This window comes from Neophocaena asiaeorientalis, unplaced genomic scaffold (assembly GCF_003031525.2).
Source record: "Neophocaena asiaeorientalis asiaeorientalis breed wild unplaced genomic scaffold, Neophocaena_asiaeorientalis_V1.1 scaffold87, whole genome shotgun sequence".
NCBI classification, from domain to species: Eukaryota; Metazoa; Chordata; class Mammalia; order Artiodactyla; family Phocoenidae; genus Neophocaena; species Neophocaena asiaeorientalis.
Genome location: NW_020175432.1, coordinates 1,628,519 through 1,652,518, shown reverse-complemented (window position 1 = coordinate 1,652,518; position 24,000 = coordinate 1,628,519). Strand labels below are relative to the sequence as shown.

Sequence of the window (24,000 nt, the reverse complement as noted above, 5' to 3'; positions counted from 1 at the left end):
ACCCCCCCCCGCCCCCCCCCAACTCAGCTCACAAGGAAAACCCGCAAGCCAACAGAAATGCAGGGAAGGAAGACATCAACAACATGGGTGTAGAGGATGCCTGAGGTTACAACAGGATAAACCACTCTGAAGGGGAGGCTTACCCCACTCCAGCCCCAACTCCAGCCATGCTGTCACCAGGTGGCAGCTCTCTGGGCCACTGCACTCAGCTGCCCGTGGGTGTACAAACCCAGAAAGAAGCTTGCCCATGCAAACAGAGGCCTCATGGTGGGGAGGGGGGTGGGCGTGAACCCAGCGCAAGATGAGGGAGCAGAAGCCGCTTCATTTCTCCGCTTTGCTGCACACCCCCGTGGCCCTCCCCCCGCCTGGAGTCTCTAACTGCTGCTCACATGTCGAAACGGGAATAGCTGACCCTGACCGAGCTCAGAGCACTGGATTCTGAGCTGCGCAGATGTACTTCGATGTGAGCGTGTCCAAATCCACGTAAAAAACCAGCCACGCTTTAGCCGAGACTGTGTGACGCCTGCCACCCTGCTCTGGGTGGTTTTTCAGAGCGTTAACAGATCTTTAGCAGCCCCAGAAAGTTAATCCAAGTGAAAGGGTCACCCTGATGTGTGTACACTCTTGGGACCACCAAGGAAGCACCTCCTGATGCCCTTAACTCAACCTTTGAGTATCCCAGCCCAAGAGCATAATCTCAGCACGGATGACAGGGGGAAACTGGAGATAAACGTCCATTGCTGCAGACCCTGCTGAGAAAACCATGGTACATACACCGTGCAGTCGCTAAAAACAATCGGTTGGGTCTAAGAATTGCTGAGTTTAAAAAAGAAAAAAAGAGAAGACCACAGCCCAGCCTGACAGCGTGATGCCATTCATGTGAAACTCAACAGCCACAATCAGATCCCGAGAGCAGACGATGAGCGAAGGGTGGGCTTCCAGGCCTCATCCCCCTGAACTCGCCCATCACCATGCAAAGCTCTCTTTTGAGAGCTTATCCTGGAGAGAGTGAGAGGTATCCGTTCTGGGCCTCAGTTTCCTCAGCTTAAAATGTACTGAGACACATCGAATGTGTTTAAATTCATGAGTTCATGTAACGCCAAAGAAACTGGTCCGTTTTTCAGGTCCTAATTGGCCTGATGAGACAGGAAAGCGACTCATCACCCTGACACTGTAATAAAGGGAGAAATCAAGCATCTATCTTGGGTCACCAAAAGGTGATAAATACTGTTGAGATGCTCTTCTGCAACCCGCAGTGAATGAATAAACAAAGGAATAAACCACAGAAAGAACTCAGAGGATACCACTGCCTCCTGACAGACAGAGGGATGTGGGGGAATGTGAAGGTGCATTTGGGAAAATGCACCCACGCCATGGGGATGCCAATACAGACACGGTAAGGAATAAACTTGCAGAGGGAACCTAGAGGTGAAGAGGGACGTACAAGACGTATTAGAAAACAAAACCCAGACCACGAGGTGAGACTGAGCCGTGTGTTTGGCGGTGTCCGCCTGGGTTGGCTGCACCGTAGTGTAGGGAGGTGGTCACTCCCAAGCCAAGGGAGGGAGCATGACTGAAATGGCAGGTGGAGGGGCTCCTGGAGGTTGGCAAAGGTCCATCTGTGACCCTGGGTGGTGGGCACAAGGGTGTCTGCCTAATAATGATTCACCAAGCCGTTCTTCTGTTAGGTGGTTTCCTGGATCTGTGTTTTATTTTACATTAAAAAAGAAAGTTTAAAAAACTTTTTTAATTCATAGAAAGGGAATCAGGTAGCTGCCCCCAGGGGCCGGCAGCCTCTGGGGTTGTCTTGGGGGCTAAACAGGACGCCGCACACGTCACGTATAATGCAAACTCACCATGTTCGAGATTTTTTTTTTTTTTTTTTTTTGCGGTACACGGGCCTCTCACTGTTGTGGCCTCTCCCGTTGCAGAGCACAGGCTCTGAATGCGCAGGCTCAGCGGCCATGGCTCACGGGCCCAGCCGCTCCGGGGCATGTGGGATCTTCCCGGACCGGGGCACAAACCCGCGTCCCCTGCATCGGCAGGCGGACTCTCAACCGCTGCGCCACCAGGGAAGCCCCCTCGAGATGCTATTTTAAGGGTCTTCAGGCAGAGCCCATTTGAAACTTTCTGAAACCCTGCGCAGGTGTATTTATGATCCCCCCTTTGACAGAATGGAAACTGAGGCTCAGACGGGCTAGGAAACTCGCTGGGCATGACAGGGCTGGTGAGTGGGAAGCACACTGGGAGCCAGCAGACTCCCCTTCCCACAGCACAGGTGCATGACCTGTGGATGCACAGTCACCTCCCAGGACAGCTCCGCCCCCTCAGAGGCTGCCGGGCCCTCGGGGGGCAGCTCACACAGGGCAGCAGGACGTGCTGGAAGCGGGTAATGGATCTGCTAACAGAGTTTCTCTCTGGGCAGCAGGGATGCTGTGTGGTCATTTCATTCTTCCCAGTAATTTCTGATTCTTAGAATTTTAAAAAGCATAATGAATCTCCAGGGAATTATGCTGGGTGAAAAAAGCTGATCCTCAATGGTTACACAGTGTGATTCCATTTACATAATACTTTTGCTATATAAGCTTTAGAGAAGGAACACAGGTATTAGGGGTTGTCAGGGGCTTGGGCTGTGGAAGGGACCTGGGTGTGGGTATCAAAGGCCAACGCAAGGATCTTTGTGGTTCTGAAGCTGCTCGGTACCTGGACAGTGGTGGTGGACACACCAACCTTCACAGGTGATACAGCTGTACACACACACACACACACACACACACAGACACACACACACACACACACACACACACACAGACACACACACACACACACACACACACACACAGACACACACACACACACACACACACACACACAGACACACACACACACACACACACACACACACAGACACACACACACACACACACACACACACACAGACACACACACACACTCACACACACACACACACACACAGGTAAAATGGGAAACCTGAAAAGATGGGTGGCTTGTGTGAATATCAACATACTGGCTATGACACTGACTAGAGATGTTACCACGAGGGAACGCTGCCCAGGACCTCTCTGTGTTCTTTCTTACAACTGCTGGTGAATCTATAATGATCTCTGTAACAACTTCAACTTAAAGACAAGATCGAAAAAAACACGTATACCGTTTTCCAAAAACAATAGCCAAAAGAAGGGTGAAAGGAGTTTACGGAAACAAAACCCAAGTGGGGAGCCCCGAGAAGTGTCGCTCACCCTAGAAATGGGCTGACCAGCTGGAGGAGCTCAGAGCCGGACACAAGCTCCTGGTTGAAGAGCGCGATGCAGCGGAGGAAGTTCTCGTAGACCTCCTGGCTCTTCAGCACCCTGCGCACCTGTGGGGAGAGCGAGTCAGGGGGCCCCTACCGGGCCCAACTCCCGCTCCTGAGCACACCTGGCTCTGCTACCACCAGGTGCACACAGAGTCACCAACACAGGCGTGTTCTAAAGGGGCCGGCTGTGGTCTGCAGCGGACTGCTCTCCGTGCAGTGATCTTTGGCTCAGACAGCAAGTGCCTAGAGCCATCTCACTGGCTCTGCCCACTGACTCTGGACAGAAGCCCCAGGACCATCCCAGCTTTAGAGATGCCACACAGCTTCTGAGTGGCAGACATGTGCCCCCAAACTTGGTGTGGGCTCTGAGCTCTGCCTTTCCCACCTGTTTCGCTACCTCCTGCGCGCTGCCCACCACTGGCCGCCTGTCGCCTGCTCCCAACCCTGCCTGCTCAGATCTGAGCTGGGCGAGGCCAGCCTGGACGGGGCATGGCCCAGAAGTCGTGGGTCCCACTGCTCACCTTGTCAAAGAAGGAGAACTCCTGCAGAGTCCCGTACTTCCCCACGGTGGCGATGGACAGGTCTTTGGTACCACGGAGTTTCATTTTCTTCTGTAGAGAGAAATTCCATGCCACGGATGCTGTGTGCCTCCCACAGGCAGCCCGTGTCCATCTTTATTAGAATCATAACATCACCAACACTGAGCTCTCCTGATGGGAACCGCCATCAGGTGCTGGATGAGGTCTGCCCAAGACCCCCGGTGGATGAACCTCTCAGGACCACCCACCTCAGCCTCCATGACCTAGTGAAGGGTTAAAGGTCACACAACCACTCTGCCCACAATCTGGGATCTAACTTTCAGCAGTTAGCTCTTTTGATGTCAGGAGGGATTGTCATAGAGTAAGAACAGCCAGGGAAACATGCCCCTAGATACCGTATCAGAAACCTCTTCCCCTCCCTGTTTCGTCCTGTGGGCCGTGATGGTGATGGGAAGGGGACCTGAACTTGGCCACTCTGCTGAGACATCGAGGACTCTACAGAACCATCTCCCACATGCCTGAAAAATGATGGGGATGTGTCAAGAGGACACAAGAGCCAGCCCAAAGGGCCCCACTGGCCAGATCTGGGACGGTTTAGGCATCAAGATAAACAGTGATAGTCACGGATTATAACCTGAGTCTATGAAGATACACATAATTAAGTAAATGGAGATAAAAAAAAGCTCTTCCTTACAGTAGAAAGCCAACTAGTAAATGCATAAAGAATGATGGAATTAGAAAATCACCATCACAGTTGATGAGAACAACAGGAGCTGGACCTCAGTGCCTCTCACCCCCTAGCAGGGCACCTTGTGCAGTAACCGACCTGCACAACTGTACACAAGGGCCCTGCCTGTGAAAGAGCTGCGATGGTGAAAAGGAGCAGACCGAGCGGTACATCCGGTTTCTGCGAGGAGGCGACACTCCTCACACAATCTTGTGAGCCGGGGGCACAGGTGACCGGCCACCTCACAGGTGAGTCAACTTCTCAAGGTCCAACAGCCAGTGAATTTCAAGCTGGACTAGAGCCTGGACTCAGCCTCATGCCCCAGGTCTCTGCCTATTGCTCCGCAAGTCATCTACAGAGAAGGCCAGGCTGCTGGGTGTCCACGCATGCACACACCTATGTGCACAGCTGACAGTTACCTTGGCTGGTGCAGACACGGGACGGAGGAGTGAGGGCCGAGAGCGCTTTTTGCTGTGTTCCAGATTCTTCTCGTGCTCGCTCTTTTGGACACTGTTCATTTCGCATGGCCCATTTCCTGTGAACTAAGGACACAAACACAGGAGGTGGTCAGTGCTGGAGAGGCACAGCCAGGCCCATCAGTGCTGGTTCTCAATGTAACCTAGTGCGTGGAACCACTGGCAGCTCAGCTCGTGGCCCCAGCAAGCACCGTCTGCCACGGGCCAGGGGCTCTGTCCCAGTGCGAGGTGACCCTGGCTCTCAAGATGCTCACGTTTACTGGAGGAAAGACCCGTGTACCCAGCTCACCACGGTCGCGCACTGTGAGGCTGGGAGAAGGCTCATGGAAGGCCTCGATGGGCGAGGGTCCTGACAGGTGAGGGAGGGCTCAGTGGGGAGACACTGAAGCTGGGCCTTGGCGTGTGGGGCTCACCCAGCAGACCACTGACAGGGTGTCTGCCTGTATGTTCGAGCGCACCACAGAAAGGAAAAGAATTTCAGGCTAGAGGACCAGCAACGTGCAAGGCCCTGGCAGCAAGAGGAAGAAGCTGACGGTGCCAGGTCACTGGGGCGGGGGAGGAGGGGTTCCAGTCAAGTTTGCAATCTTTCCTACGAATAAGAAAACGCATCTTGGGGATAATGTCATCACCCGGTGGGGTGCTCACTGCTAGTCCTCCCAGGCTCTACACCAAGCACTGATTAACAGGTCAGGGTACTGGCAATATTTATGAAGAATGGTTCTGGAAGGATCTATTCGGCATTCGCATCTGTATGAAAGTCAGAGCAGGCAGCGGGGAAGGTGAACAGACCATGGCTTTTCTTCAGGGCTGGGCTGGAGAGGCACACAGCAATCAGCCCCACTACGTTCACGTTGCCTGCACCCGCTCCCACCACAGGGCCTATATGCGGAGACACTACGTGAAGGGTGTGCTGTCAGCCCAAAGCGTGGGCTGGGTGAACAAGTCGTGGTGCATCCAAACCAAACAGAGGCAACTGTCGGCTATGAGTTAGCTCTGTGTCTCTGTGTCCACTGGTCACTGCTAGGGACAGGCATACGTGATACACTGTTATGACAAACAGAAAAAAACCCTAGGGGCAGAACAAATGGGACGCCACCTTTTTTAAAAAGGATAAACATTTGCACATTCACAGGAGATTTCTGGAAAGATACATACTATAAGACACTTGTAAGTACTTAACTCTGAGGAAACTGAGAACAGGAAAAAGGGAAGCTAACTTTTCATACTTGATGCTCTCGCGAATGCCTGACTTTTCTCATGGGCATGCACTATTTTTATATTCATAATTATAATAATAAAGACCTATTGTTTAACTACAGGCAAAACCTGTCCCTTAGAGGATTAAGCTTCTTTGGAGGGATTAGTTATCCGAAGACCCAAGGCTACTCCAAGAACCTAATGTGGAATAATTCTCAACTGGTATTTGCTGTAGATCCCAGAACAGGTGCAAACACCAATTCCTAAAGGAGGGGGACAGATGACGATATGACGCGCTAAGTATGACTTGGGCGGGGTTGGGAGGAAAGTGGGTAACCCACTGCTTGCCCGGCTAAGCTCACCCAGCTGGAAGGCAAGCTCAGTACCACCGATCTTCCCCTAACAGTTCAGGCAGTTCTTTGGTTTCAGTTAAATGTCCCAATGTGCAAATGCCTGAGGCAGAAGACCCCCAAAGACCATTCACATAGGGACTGGCTCGGCTTGCGTTTGTAAATAAAATTGGACTGGCACACAGCCATGCCCATTCGTCGACGTACGGGCCTGTGGCTGCTTTCCCGCTACCACGGCAGAGCTGAGTCTTTGCCACCCAGACTGTCTGGTCTGCAAAGCCTAAGATACTTACTGTCTGGCCCTCTATAGAAAAACTTTGCTAAGCCCTGATCTAGGCAAAGCAGTCGAGTTTAATTAGGACAATATCAAATTTCACCTTTGGTTTCTTTTTCCTGCAGTTTTAATAGAAATCTAAAAGTTAATGAAAAGATCATTCTATATGACAAATTATTTATGAGCGCTTTAGTAATTTTTAAAAGTTGATTAAATCTTTTAAAATGTACAAGACAGTTCTAATTACACAATATACACTTAAAAAAACACTGCTGAATTGATAACAAATGCCATTTAAAGAAACTCTGTGGGCAGGCGCTTTTCTGAGAGAAATGCTTATTTTTCTAGGGTGGGCTTTGTCAGTGTCCAACTTGGTAAATGCCAAGTTGTGTCCACCAGGGGGCACTGCAACCACAGCCCTCAGAGGACAAGAGGCTCTACTCGCCCCCAACCCTGACCCATCAAGATGATAACTCAGGAACCAAGGCCTGCAAAAAGTTCATGTGAGCTGTGCAGCAGCAAAAGCTGGCCAGGGACAGAGCCAGGCCTTTCTTCCCTGAGGCCATGAGGGTGGACTGCCCCTAGACCCTGAAGCATTGACAGCAATGACCCTGGGAAGGCCACCCAGGGATGCCACTGTGCACACATCTCTGCGGGGATGGGGTTCAGGGAAAAGCTGCCGACGCCAGGGTCAGAGCTGAGATTTGAGGCCAAGACCCAAGAGGATGAGACCCAAAAACTATCCACCAACTGTACAAGGGAGCAACACAGGGCTTTACAGCGGGTGACAGCATGTAGCTTGGGCTCCCAGGGACACAGAGGCCCAAGCACCCACAACCTTGGGCTAAGCCAACACAAGAAGGGTATGAAGCGGGAAGGAGGTGGTGAGAGCCCTCTGCTCCTCAGCCACGTGGCCCCCGGAGCCAGTGAGGAGGGTCTTTGACGAGCAGGAGCATACAGAGAAGGAAGATGGGAATGGTGCTAGGACTGCCAAGGACAGCTACTTGGGAACAGGGAGAAGAAAACCAAGTAGGGATTCTGAAGTTCAGAGAGATCCGCGGGGCAGATAATGGACTCAGAGGAGAAAGCTGGACTCGGGGATGGGGCCGTGAGGAGGCAGCTGGGCTGAGAGGCCCAGTGTGGAGGTGAGCTCCCTGCCCCCGGGGAGTCCAGACAAGGGCTTCCTTCAACCGCCCCCCGCCCCCCCGGTATCCCCCAAGAGCCTCCAGCAGGCCAGACAGCCGGCTGGTCCTGGAGATGCAGAGGGAGACCCTGGGAGGAGGGGATGAGACGACCAGACGGGATTCTAGGCCTACTGTCCCAGCACAACCGCAGCTGCTCTTTCTGGAACACTGAGCCCCAGCCAGGCCCCGTGAGAAGCACTTAAAGGACAACAAGCTCAGTCCCCACCCGAGCAGGAGGGCCGGTCAGTCCCGTGTGAGAGAGAAGGCAATGAGGCCTGGGAGGTGACACGGCCGGCTCAAGCCTGCCTGTAGCACCCAGAGCCCGAGGAGGCCCAGGCTGTGTGCTCACGGGGCTCTGTCCAGGCCCCCAGGACAGCCAAGGCTCCGGGCGGGTGGGCAGGACTGGTTACAGCTCCTGGACTTGTTTTCAGCCCAAAGGATGGGCACAGAGCTTCTCTGACTCTGAGTCAGGAAGTGCTTCTGGGTGGAACCTCCTCTTAGGGATGGTGCTCTGTGTCCCAGAGACAGTAACATGGGGACAAGCCCCGACACGCACACCGGAAGTCTGCCCAATCGACTAAGAGTCTTGAACAGCATTCAAACTCAGACCGCTATCACCCCCGAGCCCCTTCCTTCAAGACCCACTGCCCCCCAGCCCTGTGCCCCCACTGCATCTTCATTCAAGAAGCAGAAAGGCAGTGGTGACACAGGAAGGTGGGAAGGATGGACTCTTGTGTGCTCACACGCCAAGTTGTCGTCGAGGGCAAAGAGGAAGAATAAAAAGAGGAGAGAGAACACTCAACAACCTAGGAAGAGAAGGAGCTTCCTCAAGTCGAGGGTGCTTACGGAAAACCCACAGCTCACATCACACTCAATGGTGCAAGATGGAAAGCTTTTCCTCTAAGATCAGGAGCAAGGTGTGGATATTGACCCTCACCACTTCTACTCAGCACAGTACTAGAAGTTCCATCAGAGCAATTAGGCCAAAACAGGAAATAAAAGGCATCCAAAATGGAAAGGAAGAAAGAAAACTAGCTCTATTAGCAAACGCGAAGGAATTCACAAAAACTATCAAAGCTAATAAACTGGATACGGCAAAGCGGCAGGATACAAAATCAACACAAAAAAGCAGTGGTGTTTCTATACATGAGCAATGAATAATCCAAAAATGAAATTAAGGAAACAATTCCATTTACAACAACAAAAAGAACAAAATATTTGGAAATACATTTAACCAAGGGGGTGCAAGACTTACACAATGAAAAAAAACTTTGAAACACTGTTGAAGGAAACTAAAGACTTCAATAAATGGAAAAATGCTGTGTATTTGTGGATTAATCTTGTTAGGATGGCAATACTCCCCCAAACAGTTGAAAGATTCAATGCAATCATTTTCAAAATCCCAATGGCCTTTTTTGCTGGAGTGGAAAAGCCAATCTTTAAATTCATATGGAATTGCAAGGGGCCCTGACTAGCCAAAACAATCTTGAAAAAAAAAAAAAACAAAGTTGGGGGACTCACACTTCCTGATTTCAAACTTACTACAAAGCTACAGTAATCATGACAGTGTGGTGCTGGCCTAAGGGCAGACATGGAGATCAACGGATTAGAACTGAGTCCAGAAATAAACCCATAAAACTCTGGTCAATTGATTTTTGACAAGAGTGCCAAGACCATGCAACGATGGAAAGAGAACAGTTTCCTCAACAAACTGGATTGCCACGTGTAGAGTGGACCCCTACCTCACCATATACAAACATTAACTCAAAATGGATCACCAACCTGAATAGAAGAGCTAACACTGTACAAGGATTAAAAGAAAACTTTAGGTAAACCTTCATGACCTCAGAACTAGCAATGGATTCTGAGATTTGACACTGAAAACATGAGCAACAACAGAAAAAACAGGCAATTGGACTTGACCAAAATTTAAAACTGATGTGCACCAACACTAACAAGAACGCGAAAAGACAACCTACAGAATAGAGGAAAATATTTGATAAAGGACTAATGTCAAGAACATATAAAGAACTCTTACAACCCAGCAACGGAGACAAAGCAAAAAAGGTGCAAAGTACTTAAGTAGACATTTCTCCAAAGAAGATAAACAGATGGCCAATGAGCACATGAAATGCCCAATATCATTCGTCAGCAGGGAAATGCAAATCAAAACCACAATAAGATACCATTTCACACCAACTACAAAGGCTATACATTTTTTTTAAAAAGGAAAACCTCAAGCATTGGTGATGATGCGGAAAACTGAAACCCTGGTATATTGCTAGTGAGAACGTAAAATGGTCCAGCCACCGTGGAAAACAGTGTGGCAGTTCCTCAAAAGTTTAACACAGTTACCACATGAGTCAGCACCTCCACTCCTAGGCATAGACAGAAAATGACTGAAAGCAGGTGTTCAAACAAAAAATTGTACATGCATGTTCATAGCACGATTCACAATGACTGAAAGGTGGCAACAACCCAAGTGTCCACTGATGGATGAATGGATGAACAAAATGTGGTCCATCCACACAATGGAATTACTATTTAGCCATAGAAGGGATGAAGTTCTGATACATGCTACATCATGGATGAACCTTAAAATCATGATGCTGAGTGAAAGAAGCCAGACACCAACCCAAGGGCCACATGTTGCATGATTCCATCTATGTGAAATGTCCGAACAGGTAAATCCATAGAGACAGAAAGCAGATTGGTGGTTGCCAGAATCTAAGGAGTGGGGGATGGGGAGTGACTGCTAATGGGGACAGGTCTCCTTTTGGGGTGATGGGAATGTTCTGAAACTAGAGAGGGGTGATGGCTGCACAACATTTTAAATATTCTAAATACTACTGAAATGTACATTTTTAAATGGTGAGTTTTATGTTACGTGAATTTTCCTTCAATTTTTTTTTTTTTTAAAGCCATAAGTTCATAGGAAAAAAAAAAAAGAGGAAATGGAAAGGGCAGGTCAGCAGGCCTCACTCCACAGCAAAGGCAGAAAGGCTGACAGTGCAGTCTGCACCCCCAACCTCCCCATCGCAGGCCCCTCCTCCGCTATCAGCTCTCTGCACTCCCACCCCGAGTCACTGCCAAGCCTCCACCCAGTCCCTCCAGGGGGGTAGGCAGTGAGCCTGACCCCTCCCGCACCTTCCCACAAGGACCTGGTTACAGGCAGGTCTCCATGGGAAGACACTCTGCCTCCCAACGAGCCCTCATCACCTGGCTGCTGTCTGTCCAGAGAAGCCCTTTTGAGGATTTGCGCCAGCTCCCCGTGGAGGTGGAGCCTGCACTGGGGGCCTGTGCGCGTCTGCACTGGCTGTGGCTTCTGAGGGAACCCAGTGTGTCTGGGGAGTGGATAAACCTGGCCTGGCCTGGGGGCTGCACTGGCAGGGGGTTCTGGCTGATGAGAACGTGGCCCCAGACTGGCGTCGGTGGTCTGTACTCACCAGGGACCGCTTGGCTTCGGGCAGGAACTGTCCAAACTCGGAGAGCAGGTCCTCCTGGCCGCGGAAGAGGTTGGCCACCTCGGTGAACACCTCCTCTTCAGACATGCCTCGGAACGGACGGCCCTTCGTGCTCAGCTGCTCCTTCTGCCGATTTTCAGGGGAGGGAAAACGAGTCGTTAGCCAAGGAACCAGGAGGCACCCTAGGCTGTGACATTCAGGCATCCATCCCACAGTGGAGGAGACAGAGGGATGACTCACGAAAGAAAACTGGCTGGCAGAGCCTGTGACTGCTGCCACCAGGAGAAGGGGTCCAGCCCGCTGCCCTGCTGACACCTCCGGGTGTCCCCCAACCACTCCCCCGCTCCCCCACCCCCTGCTCTGGAGAACAGCCTGTGCGCGTGAGTCTTGACCCTGCCGCACGACGCGGCCTGAGCCCTGGCCATGGATGCGGCCTGTGCTGGGAGTGTGGAGGGGATGTGGGAGGGGACGGTCAGGGAAGGACCTGACCCCAGCCCTCAAGCACCCTTGAGCAGAGGCTGGGGAAGTGCAAGGTCAGTGGCGAACCCACGGTCCTCCCAAGGTCAAGGGGACTCATTCTGCTGGGCAGGGGACTGAGGAGCTAGCTCTGGGTCTGGAAGGGGCAGAGGGTGAAGAAGGAAGGGAAGGGACTTAGAGGTCAAAGGACCTGTTCCCCCAGAGTCACTAAGACTCTGGAAGGAAGACGGCTTGACCTGGAGCTTAAAGCAACAAGATGAGGACCAGACGGGACCCAGGTCAGCAGGGCAGAAAGCAGCGAACACAACTCAAGTCGGCCATTAGAAGTTAGTCCCTGTCAACTTTACACCCAGGAACGTGACAGAGCATGAGGCGCTGGTGTCGGGCCCTCCCAGAGCGCCCAGCAGCAGGGCTTCGACATCCCCCCTCCACAGCTGCGAAGGGGGAAGAGACAAGGAATGGGGAGCCCTTTGCACGCCCTCCCCTCTCGGCCCTATGTACCCTGAGCAAAGTTACTTCCCAATCCTGGCACACGGAGCACCCGTTTGCGGGGAGAAAAAACTGCCTCCACCCTCTCCTGACCAAAGTTACCGGGACACTTGAAGGCCAAAGAAAAAAACAGGCAAAGACCATTCAGCTCAGAGGATAAATACAAATCATCCCTATACAGATGAAACAGTGATCAGACTGAGTGATGTTTGAAGAAATACAATTTAAAACAGCGTCGCAGCATTTTTGCTCATCAGATTGCATAAGGACTGGTGATTTCTGATGAGGGTGTGGGGAACTGGGCGCTCTCATTACAAGGCGGAAAGGAAGACTGGTGCCACCGGCAGAGGGAAGCCTGGCGCCATCTATGATCACGTGCTGAGCGCACGCCCTATGACCTAGGGACGCACCTCCTGGGAATTTTCCTGCAGAGAGAGTCAGTTCTGCTCTAACACCTGTTTTGAACACAGATCTGTTTGGGACACGGACTAGGAAGTGATTTGAGCGTGGTATGGATTCTGCATTTGCTGAGGCAGGATTTTGTCCAGGAGCAACACGGGGTGAATGTGGAAAAGTGCACCCAGCTGAGCCAAGCCACCTGGTTAATACACGACCCCCGACATACACACGCCCCCAACATCGCTCCCTCAGCTGCTAGAGCCACTCTGCCTGACCCCCCTCTGGGGTGACAACCCATCCCATTTTAGGAAACCTGCCCCTGGTACCTCACAGTGACCCGCAGGCTGCAACCTTTCCACACCCATGTCTACACATGACACTCAGGTCTTTTCCAAGGTCAAGCGCCGGATGTGCCGCAATATTCACACATGCTTAGCCATTTAATGCGCGCACAATGGCGCTACCAGTTTCAAGCAGGTGCCTATCTTTTTTTAATGTGTTGCTGACACAGTTTTTGAGTCTCACGCTCTGATCCCGTTTTTCCATAAGACCTGTGGTTGGTGAGCATTTATTTGCAAAGCACGGTCATTTTGGGGGACATCAGGGCAGAACTGGCTGTGCTCATCCAGGCACACGACATATGTTCGAAGTTGTATAAAGGGAACAGCTGCCCATGGCTGCCCTGAGGCAAGCACCATGCTTGCATCAGTGACCTCGGTTAACCATATTTACCTGGGATCAGCACCCACAGCGCTGTAGCCATTTTATGGATTAGAACCCCGAGGTTCAGGGAGGTGAGGCAAAGGGCTCTGAGAGGGCAGGGGGCACAGCTAAGGTCTTACTTGAGGCCCATCAGAGATAAGAAACAGTAATGTATGGCCCTAGAGCTGCTGCTTTGGCCTCACAGTGTCTTTTAAAAATCCGCATCAATGTTCGAAAATCAGGAAGAACTCACACAGAAATTCAGATTTCCAGCTCCTTTTGAAGAAACAGGCAACCTGAGAGTCGCCAGGGGGCTTGTTCAAAAAGCAGATGCTGGGCAGGACCTGGGGTAGCAACTCTGAGGGGAGGCCCAGGCAGCTTGCATTTCCAACCAACTCCCTGTGGCTCTGACTGGAGAACACTGAGCCGTACTTCCTTCCTCACGCTTTCTCCAAATCAACCCGTGGCCCTTTGCTAGGACCTTGGATAAGTCACTTTCACTTCTCTACACGCCAACAAACGGCTCCCCCTCCCCCCCAATTCCCATGAACACAACAGATACCTGCCGGCCTTCCCTCTAACGATCCTTCCAGCCCCTGAGGTGTGGTGACACCACGGAATCTGTGAAGAGCCCATAAACCCCCATGATCACAACACCACCCCTCCACACAGACTGATGTTCACAGCTGTCACTTGCAACCACTCATCTGTGAGAAGCAGGAAGTTCTCGATGCCGTACAAGGACCGTGCAGACACTGGACGTGAGGCTGACAGGACCAAGCATGTCACTGGCACCACTGCCCACAAATGTTTAGAGTATTGAAACAGTTCCAGTGCGTTTACAGGGAGCAAATGCTATCAATCTGATCCTAAACATTTATGCTAAAAAGAATCCCACGTTTTAATTTCACTTATCAAGGTTGTGCAGAAGATTTCATTTTTAAAAGTGGGTTCTGCTGCTTAGAAAAATAAAAGGCATCGGAAACTCCATGTCTGGGTGAGGATGACATCCGAACACCTTGCATGACACAGATGTCCCTTGCCACCCGCCTGCCTGCACTTCCTGCTAAGTGCCCTGAAGCCAGCTGCCTGTTCTGGCCCCTGGGCCTTTGCACAGGCCATTCCCAGCACCGAGAGTCCACCTTTTGACTGACGGTTCTGACTGATTTGCCAAGATTCAACCTGAGTATCCTCTCTGTAACCCGCTATGGGGTCAGCAGCCCTCAACCCTGACACACCTGTCCTACACACAGTCCTTCTCGTCCACCCTAATCATTTCCAAGTTTCCTCCACGTCTAAACTGAACTCCTAAGCAACAGCAACCATTCATCCCTGTCGACCCAGCACCCGGCACAAAGCCCGGTTGTGATCAGCATAGATAAAGGGTAGTTTATTGTCTAAACAATAACTAAGCCATCTTATAAAAAGAAAACTATCTTCTTGGGTTCTTCTTTAATCCTCTAATGTGTGTTTCCTACTGAGGGTGCAGAGGTGCCTCAAGGGGCAAATTAAAATCAAACCTAAATAGAACTCCAACAGGTACACCCATGTTCACAGCGGCATTATTCACAATCGCCAGAATGTGGGAGCAACCCAAGTGGCTGCTGATGGATGAATGGATAAAGAAAATAAGGCGTAGCCATACAATGGAATATGACTCAGCCTTAAAAAGAAGGCCATTCTGACACATGCTTCGGTACAGATGGACCTTCAGGGCTTTACGCCAAGTGAAACAAGCCAGGCACAGAGGACAAATACTGTACAATTCCACTCCTAGGAGGTCCCTATCGGAGTCAGATTCATAGAGACAGAAAGTACTGACAGAAGGGTGGGCGCCAGGAGCTGGGGGAAATGAGGAAGGGGCAGTTAGTGTTTCACGGGGACAGAGTTTCAGGTGAGGAAGATGAAAAAGTTCTGGAAATGGACGACGGTGATGGCTGTGCAACAATGTGAATGTACCTAATGCCACTGAATGGGACACTTAAAGTTGGTTAAGTTTTGTATTTATATATATTTTACCACGGTAAAAAAAAAAAAAAAATTAATGCTAAAAAAAAAAAAGAGCTAATCAGAATTTTCCAGGATTTCATGAATTCAGATTAGAAAATCTGAATGTTTCCAATGCACCTGATACTGGATGATGCCACAAACACCCACAAAGAAGTGTGACCTACGGCTTCTTACCTGGTAAGTGTGCAGTATCTCCAGGAATGACCTGTAGATTTCTGGGTGATCTAGAAAGCGGGTCTTAATCTTGTTCACATAGCTGATGGCGTTGTTGAATTCCACGGAATCTGACTCCAAGGGCACCTGCGGTTTGTCCTCCTTATATAGCATCTGCTGCTTGACGTTCTCTGTACAGTCGCTGTGGTTGTGCGAATTCTCCTGACAACAGTACAACAGTGAGTTACCGTTGGGCCCGGCACCGGGAACAGATTGTGAGAAACGCCAGACTGAGCCACTGTGTGCAAGAACAGGCAAAACTTAGCACAGAGCCAAGTTTTTTACGTCGACGCAGAAAAAGGTTACTTCTGGGGGCCTGGAGAGAGAGAAGCAGGGAGGGGGCACCCAGAGACAGCCCCACCTCGGCGTTCTGAGTGCCTGAGCGTTCCTGGGAGAGTCTCACGAACTCACCTCTGCCTGATCCTTCCAACAGATTCAAAGAACATGAACCTGAGAGGCACACTCGATACACTTGGAGAAATTAGCATTCGGGAGAGATTTACAAAGAGTGGATTGTTTAATCCTTTTGGGAGCAGAGTAGAGTCTTCCCACACCTCTGGCCAGCCCGTTTCAGCAAGACTGTTTTCAGGTGTGAAAGCACCAGCTTTCACAGCAGGCATGAGACTGGGACCCTGCAGTGAGGGGGGCCCACTGTCCAGGTTGCCCAGGGCTGCGGGACTTTTGGTGCTAGGCCTGGGGTGAGTCACTTGAGAGAAGAGAGATGGGCCCTGAGCAGTCATCAAGCATGCTCTCCACTGATGTGCTTTTCTGTTAGTACCAATAAAAATAAACAACAGACATACACCTCTCTCCTGGGAAGGCGCAATCTTAATGCACAGTGGGACAGGACCACCCCGCAAAGGAGGTGATGTTTACGCTTCTAAACTGGAATTTTGTGTGTGGTCCTGAGGGCGGCCTCCCTCTGCCACTGACCACGGCTGGGCATCCTGCAGGTCCCCAACTGGGTCTCAGGCAGGCTGGGATCCTTCGGGTTCAGCTTTAGGTCTTTGCTAACACACCACCTTTCAGCGAGTCTTCCAGAACCATCCTGCACCAAAATAAAATGACCCTTATCTCCCAGCACTCTGAGCCCCTTTCTTGCTCTATTTTTCTCCACAGCACCTATCACCTTCCTACAGGAAACATATTTTACTTATTTTATTCTCTCTCCAGCCCTGATCAGAAGGCAAACTCCAGGAGGGCAGGGATTCTATTTTGGTCAATGCTATATCCTCAGTGCCTGGAACAGTGCTTGGAACAGAGTGGGCTTCATCCACTGTTGGGGATGACCAGATGGACCGATGAAGGATAAAATCCCCTGTGGCGCCCGGCACCGCCTCTGGCACCCACAGCTGACCCTAGACTCCAGGGGACGCCGGGCACACTGCTGCCCACTGCTGCAGAACTGCCATCACAACAGACACCTCTGCCAGGCACACCCGCAGGCACCTGAGTGGGTCTACTAGCGCGCTGGGGCTGCCACAACAAATACCACAGACTGGGCAGCGTCAGCAACAGATGTTTATTTCCCTACCTGCAGTGGAATATTACACAGCCTTAAAAAGGAAGGATGCTCTGGTATAACATGGATGAACCTCGAAAACATGCTGAGAGAAGGAAGCCCAGACACAAAAGGACATATAGTATATGATTCCATTTATATTAAGTATCCTGAACAGGAAACTCTAGAGAGACAGAAAGTGGATTAGTGGTTGCCAGGGGCTGGCTGGGTGGGGGCAGAATTGGGAAGTACCGTTTCTCTCTGGGGTCATAGAAATGTTCTGGGATTAGCAGCGGTGGCTGCATGGTATTGTGAATACACTAAAAGCCACTGAATCGGACACTTTAAAATGGTCATAATGATGAATTTTATGTTACATAAATATCACCACAATTTTAAAAAAAATTTTAAGTAATCTGAAAGATGTAAAAATGACCAGCCATACAAAAATAAGCTGGCTTTGTTCCCTGGGCCACAGTTTGCCAACCCTTGGTCTAAACTTTCTAGAACAATCCAGGCTTTTGTCTTCTCTGCCTGCTGTGGGTGGCCTCAACCAGGCACAGTTAGAAATGCCTCCTAGACACTGATAAGCACCCTACATGGCCGACCTGTCCATCTGCATGTCCATATACAGCCCCACCTAGATATCTAAGACGTGCCTCAGATGGACTTTCCAAACACAGAACAGGCCCCCTGGCCCACCCCACCGGTCATCCCAGCAGGCGCTGCCTTCACCCAGAGACTCAGGCATCCCGGAATCACCCCTGGTGATCTCACTGATTTTTCTCGCTTTCACTGACACCCACCCCTGGCCCACATCACCGTCCACTCCAACTGGTTCCCACGCCCCTCCCTAGCCTCCCAGATCCGCTCTTGCCCCCTCAGTCCACTTCTGGCACAGCAGCCAGAGAAGCCTTTCCAGAACTTTCCCCTGGCTTCCCACGCGCCTGGCTCTCTCTCCTACACTCTCTGCTTCGGGCTCTGACCGCATCAGCTTCCTGGCTGTCTCTCAGGCACACCCACTTGTTCCCACCTCAGGCCTCTATGTCCCCACCAGGAAGACTCCCCGGGGGGCCACAGGCATGGCTCCTGCTCCCCTCACTCAGCCTCTGCCCACGGCACCTCCCCAGGCCTGGCCCCTGCTGTCTGTCACCTGCAGCACTGAACTCCCTCCTGTATTTCACATCTGTCCATATGTGTCTCACGTGAGTCCCCACCTCGACCATGCAAGCACCCTGAGAGCCAGGACTCCGAACAAACCTCAGCGCCTGGCACAGAGGAGGTGGCCTACACCTGCTCCATGGGTGACTAAGACAAACACGAGAGGCAACCTCCCAGGAACTGACTGAACTTGCAATGACCCTTCCCAGAGGGAAGACGGCCGGCTTCCCTTTGAACGTAAAGGGGTCACTAAATTACAAGCTGCACCTCAAGGTTTATCTCTTTACTTATCATCCAAGCAGCCGTCGTCCCAGCCAAGCACAAGAAGGCCGGCCCCAAGAGGCAGGGTCCATCCTGCACAAGACCCAGCAGCCAAGATTCATCACTTTCCCACCGACATCCAGTGTCCCGTCCCTCTGACGTCCCGGAACGGGGACAGTCGTGAGCAAGACAGACATAGCCCTCCTGTCTAATCTGCAGGACTCAGTCTGCCAGGGAAGGCAAACCAACAAGAAACAGTGGATCTTTTATTTCTTAGCTTTGCTATGTTATTTTGAAGTATATAAAATGGGGTGCTGGGAAAATGACTTGGGGATGGGAGTGGAGGGCTCTCTGAGGAGGTGACGTTACAACAAAGGTCAATCAGATCCAAAAAGATGTTGATCCAGGAGGCTGCGGCTGCAGCAAGGGGACGTTCTTCCTGCCACGGTCCCCGGCCCCTCTCTGGCCACACTTCCCACATCATGGCACATGTCTATCTTCCCTTTAGTGTTCTCAACTGGGGCGATTCTGCCCCCCAGGGAACACGTGGCAATGTCTAGAGACATTTCAGGTTGTCATCCTGGGGGAGGGGGCGCTACTGGTATCAGGTGGGTGGAGGCCAGGGATGCTGCTCAACACCCTACTGAGCACAAAATGGCCCCCACAAGGAAGAATGATCTGGCCCCAGTGGCAACAGTGCCAAGGCTGAGAAACCCTGCTCAAAAGGCTCCCCACAGGCTAAGACTTATTTATCTTCCTCAGCATCTAAGAACTATCCCCTCCTTGTCTATAGTTGACAGGATACATGACGAGATGAAAAATGGAAACACACACACGGAGCTATACTTCAAAATAGTGAAGCTAGAAAAACCAATAAAAAAAAAAATCATCAGGGCACTGGCGAGTAGGGAGCCCTATAAAGTTCTCAGGCTACTGTGGATTCGAAAGGACTCTAGGAAGGTGAGAGGACATTGCGTTTGCGCCTGGCGTGAAGCAGGGCTGGAAACATGGCAGGTCCGTGGATGTGACTGAAACCACGTGGGCGGCACGTGTCCCGAGGGAACGAAGGGCACATACCTCTCCCCCTGAGGAAGGGGTCCTACATATGGCTGTTTCCAGGCTGCAGTGAGACCATAAAGCCCTGGTAGGCAGCTATCAAGGGAAAGTTCTCATCAAGCCCGTCTTCAAGTTAACAGACCTGCGGTCACAAAATCCCCTAGGGGCGCACAAGACTGGTCCCGTCTCCTTATCTCTCCAATAGTCCTCGAAGCTGTGTGTGGAGCAGCAGGGGCCTTCTGGCTACTTAAGGGAAGGTGAGGCTCATGTGGAGATCCAGCCCCAAGAGCAGTTACTCCAACAGGGCTTGAGAAGGCAAATTCCACACGTGTAGTGCAATCTAGGTCTTGGATTCCAGCTCTTTCTTAACGAGTGATGGTAATGACACCCAGTGTTTACGCAGCGCTTCAGATTCAGCAAAGTGCTCCTGCACACGCTCCTGCAAACGAGCTTGCTTTTCTCCCCTAGCCGTGACTGTTCTGAAGATTAATCTCCGCTAAGGCTTTTATCATCTGGAGGAAGGAGCGCTACCTCTGGCTCCTGGGGCTCCATTTGCAAACATGAAATGGAAGCTTTTGGAATTCAGTAGCCGAAGGCTTCCAAGTTCCTTAAAACTGAGGTGCACTCCTCGGCTTTAATGAGACAATGTTCTGATAGTGGAGGTTGCCTTGTGTAGAGAAAAGGCAGAATTTATGTGCAAGCCCCCCTCGGAGAGGGACCAGCCACTGCCACACTGCCTCTCACTGCTCTCTTTTCAAATCCTGACTCCCTAATTGATAGGAAACTACAATCTCCTTTATCATCAGAGGAGAAACCTACAAAATGCATCCAGAGTAGATTTTTGCCTTCCCTGCAAAAACCCCTGGGGCAAGATGGAGGAGGTTGAAAGAGCTCATTCACTTACACCAGCACTTCTCAATGCTGTGATTTTTGCTCCCAGGAGACACCTGGCTATGTCTAGAGACATTTTTGGCTGTCTTGACTGGGTGAGGGCTTAGCGGGTGGAGGCCAGGGATGAGGCTGAACACCCCACAATGCCCTGGACAGCACCCCCGCAGCAAAGGGTTATGCCCTAAATGGCAACAGAGCCGAGGAGAGAAAAAGACAACCGTTACCTTACAAAAGTAAAGCTCAAACAGGCTTTCTTTTTCTCAGGGGATCTGCTGAGCAAACACAAGAAGGGACTGCATAGATAGAAGAGGCAGCAACCTGTCACTCGAGAAAGAAGGGACCAAAGCCACAAGCCTGAGCTCAGTCAGTGATCCTGCTGGCAGGTGAATGAAGCACAGCAACAATAAACGTGTCTAGTCACACATGCATCTCCACCGCTTTATTTTGTGGGTGGCACCGAGGGTGATCAGAGGGACCACAGGCCCAACTACAAGCGTGGCCTGCCTAGTGCGCTCAGGGGGAGAGCCTCACACCAAGACCTCCGTGACTGTGGACGCAATTATTTTGACTGGACGTACAACTGTGTCAGGAGAATGCCTCCCTGACACACACAGACACATCCGCTCTTGATTTAAATCCGCCAAACGGATCAATTTGGGATGCAGAGGTTGCCTATGTAGGTGTTTCAATCTATTCTGATTTCTGCTAGAAGCATTTTAAGAAAAAGATCGGCTCTTCACCAGCTTTCCAGCTGTGAAATACACAAGCCACGCTGTCCGGCCTGCGTATCCGAGTACCACGGTGGGCTGTGCTAAGGCCAGATCACTCAAACCACTGCAGCGGCATACCTGGCTCGACAGAGGCGACTGTATGTTTAACTTGCCGTTCTTGGGAATGTCTATTCTGTACCCGAGAGGAAGGAAAGCGTTGAATCCAACAATCAGGTCAGGGTGTTCGTGGAAGAGCTGTGACACTCGTCGGATGACTCCAGGAGTATCGATGCTGGAACGAAGAATGAGAGTGGGCAGAAGCGTCTCGGGAAGCAAACTAGAAGCAGAATCGACTCCTCCCTTACCCGTGCCATGGCACGAGCTCCTCAACAGACAATGAAGCACCCTCAAATGTGACTGGCGTGATTCTGCCCACAGCGATCCACTGCCAAGGCAACCGGGCCTGGGCTCCCTGTGCCTTCCTGGCAAAACCCACAGAATACGTACACAGCACGGCTCCCGAAACACTGCAAGCTCATGTGCTAGGTTCTGAAAATGTCAGGACAGCCAGCTGCAAGTCCTGGGCTCCATACAGTGACAGAAGGTTAAAGCCCTCTAAATGGGAGACAGATTCATTTCATATGAATTAGGAGACTATGACACAGGAGTTGTTCCCAGCAAGTGACTATAATGTATAAATGTCAAAGGCCCTGCAAGTATGAAAGCTGCTAAGAATCTGAGGGGAGAGACAGGGTCTCCCTTAGGGCTTCAGTCAGGGCCAAGGTCTTAGCATCATGCTTGTGGAAGGAAACCAGGCGGGCCCTGTCGTATTTCCTCAGAGGGGGAAGCAGCACAGTGGGGATGTGACACTTTAGAATCTAAGTCAGGGGAACCGAGCTCTGGTCCTGTCCCTGCTCCTAAGGTGGATCTGGGCAAACCGCTGGCCCACTCTAAGCCTCAGTGAGCCCCTGTCAAACAAGCTCACTGTCTATCGGGAGGTCCCCGGTCTATCTCTAACCCTCCTGATTCTGTGCCTATGAATACAGCTAATGTGTTTTTTTTTTTTTTTTTTTCAGCTAATGTGTTTTAAAGGCCTTCTAAGTGCCAGGTTCCTTACTAAGCATTTTATGCACATTATTTCCAAGCAGGCCTGGCACTGGGGTGAGGCAAGTGAGGCACTCACCTTGGGGATAAGATTTAAGAGAGTGCGAAAATATTTGACAATCAAGATAAATAACATTTTCATGCAGTGCTTGAAAAAAAAATCTAAAATAATTTTTTAAAATCCCCAACGAACAAAATTCTTTTAAAAAAATCAACATTTTGAGTAAAGACAGGATCCGACTCTGTGCTTGCTCGACTGCCTCACTTGCCGCACCCCATCACTGCCCTCGTTCCAGGAATCCCCGCAACAGCTCCACAAGGGGGTACGTTTCCGTCTCGTTTTTTGGAAGAAGGAACTGAGGCTCCCAGAAGTTCGACAACCTGCATAAGGGGTCACCCTGTTGAGGGGCAGCCGGAGTTGGGGGCTCCCATCCCGCTCAGGGAGACTGAGGCCCAGAGTGGCCCTCCGGGACGGGTAGGGGCCCCGCTGGTACCTCTGGCTTTTGAACTCCTTCATGATCTCCAGGAAACCATTGTAAGTGGCAGGGTCGCTGCCGAAGCGGATCTTCACCTGGTCCAAGTAGGTGAGGGCGTCCTCCACCTGAGGGTCCATGTTGGAAGTCGGAGCCGCGGCCCGCCCCGCCCCCGCCCGAGGCCCGGCCGCGCATGCGCTGGCCCCGCCCTTGAGGGGCGTGACCTGATGACGCCAGGGAAGGCGGGGCTTCTTGAAGGTTCCCTGTAGGAGCTTACCCTTAAAACTGAAATGCTACTAAAACGCTTTACATACCACGTATGGGCAAACTAAGACCTGCTGCCTACTTTTGTCCGGCCCCACAAGCAAGCTCAGAATGGTTTTTACAATTTTAAAAGTTGGAAAATATCGGAGAAGGCTATTCCGTGACACGTGAAAATTCTATGAAATGCAAATTTCGGTGTCTGTAAAATAAAGTTTTGTTGGAACACAGGCACGCCCACTCGTTTACCGGTCATTTCCGGCTGTCTTTGCGCTACAAGAGCAGGGTGAATAGCTGCGACAGATGCTAAGATCTACACGCCTGATATATTTACTAAAAAAGTGTTCTGGACCCCTGCTTTATTGGGTTGATGTAACAACGGGATATGGGCACACAGCACCCTAATACAGGGCCCTGGGGTGAACTTTTGCTAAATTGCTCTTGACTCAGTCCTGATCCTGTTATCTTCACTTCTCTAGTCCTGATCCCATCACTTCCCCACTGGACCAGTTCGGGAGTCTCTTAACCAGTTTTTCCAGTCCCAGTGCTATCAAGAACTGCGATCATTCCACAGCTGCTTCCAAATCTCCAAGACCTTCCTATTTCTTGTGAATGAAATCTAAGCACCTACATGCAGCATTGAAGGTAATAAAAACCTGGCCCTTAGGAACCTGTTCCTGCAGAATTTTCCACCCAAGCAAGCTGCCCGCTCTCTGTGCAGAACCTCCTGTCAATGTCTGCCTAGCTTGGCTGCTTCCTGGCCCC

The 24,000-nt window shown here is 51.1% G+C and overlaps 1 protein-coding gene across 4 annotated transcripts in view; it reads right to left on the bottom strand.

Annotated features, from left to right (window-relative positions):
- SIN3B (SIN3 transcription regulator family member B) overlaps positions 1–23,105 on the bottom strand; it is a 36,381-nt gene extending 13,276 nt beyond the window's left edge. Inside the window, exons 1-9 of one of the 4 annotated variants that reach the window (XM_024767290.1) lie at positions 22,996–23,105; positions 22,776–22,882; positions 21,905–22,012; positions 21,536–21,689; positions 15,779–15,979; positions 11,510–11,653; positions 5,002–5,124; positions 3,838–3,927; positions 3,261–3,379 (exon numbers count right to left, since the gene is read on the bottom strand). In XM_024767290.1, the coding sequence (XP_024623058.1) occupies positions 3,261–3,379; positions 3,838–3,927; positions 5,002–5,124; positions 11,510–11,653; positions 15,779–15,979; positions 21,536–21,689; positions 21,905–21,936 (863 nt within the window). In that variant the 5' untranslated portion in view covers positions 21,937–22,012; positions 22,776–22,882; positions 22,996–23,105. Of the gene's footprint in view, positions 1–3,260; positions 3,380–3,837; positions 3,928–5,001; positions 5,125–11,509; positions 11,654–15,778; positions 15,980–21,535; positions 21,690–21,904; positions 22,883–22,995 lie in introns of all 4 variants that reach the window. The other 3 variants (XM_024767289.1, XM_024767292.1, XM_024767293.1) reach the window with 3 other exon arrangements.
- Positions 23,106–24,000: the final 895 nt, after the last annotated feature.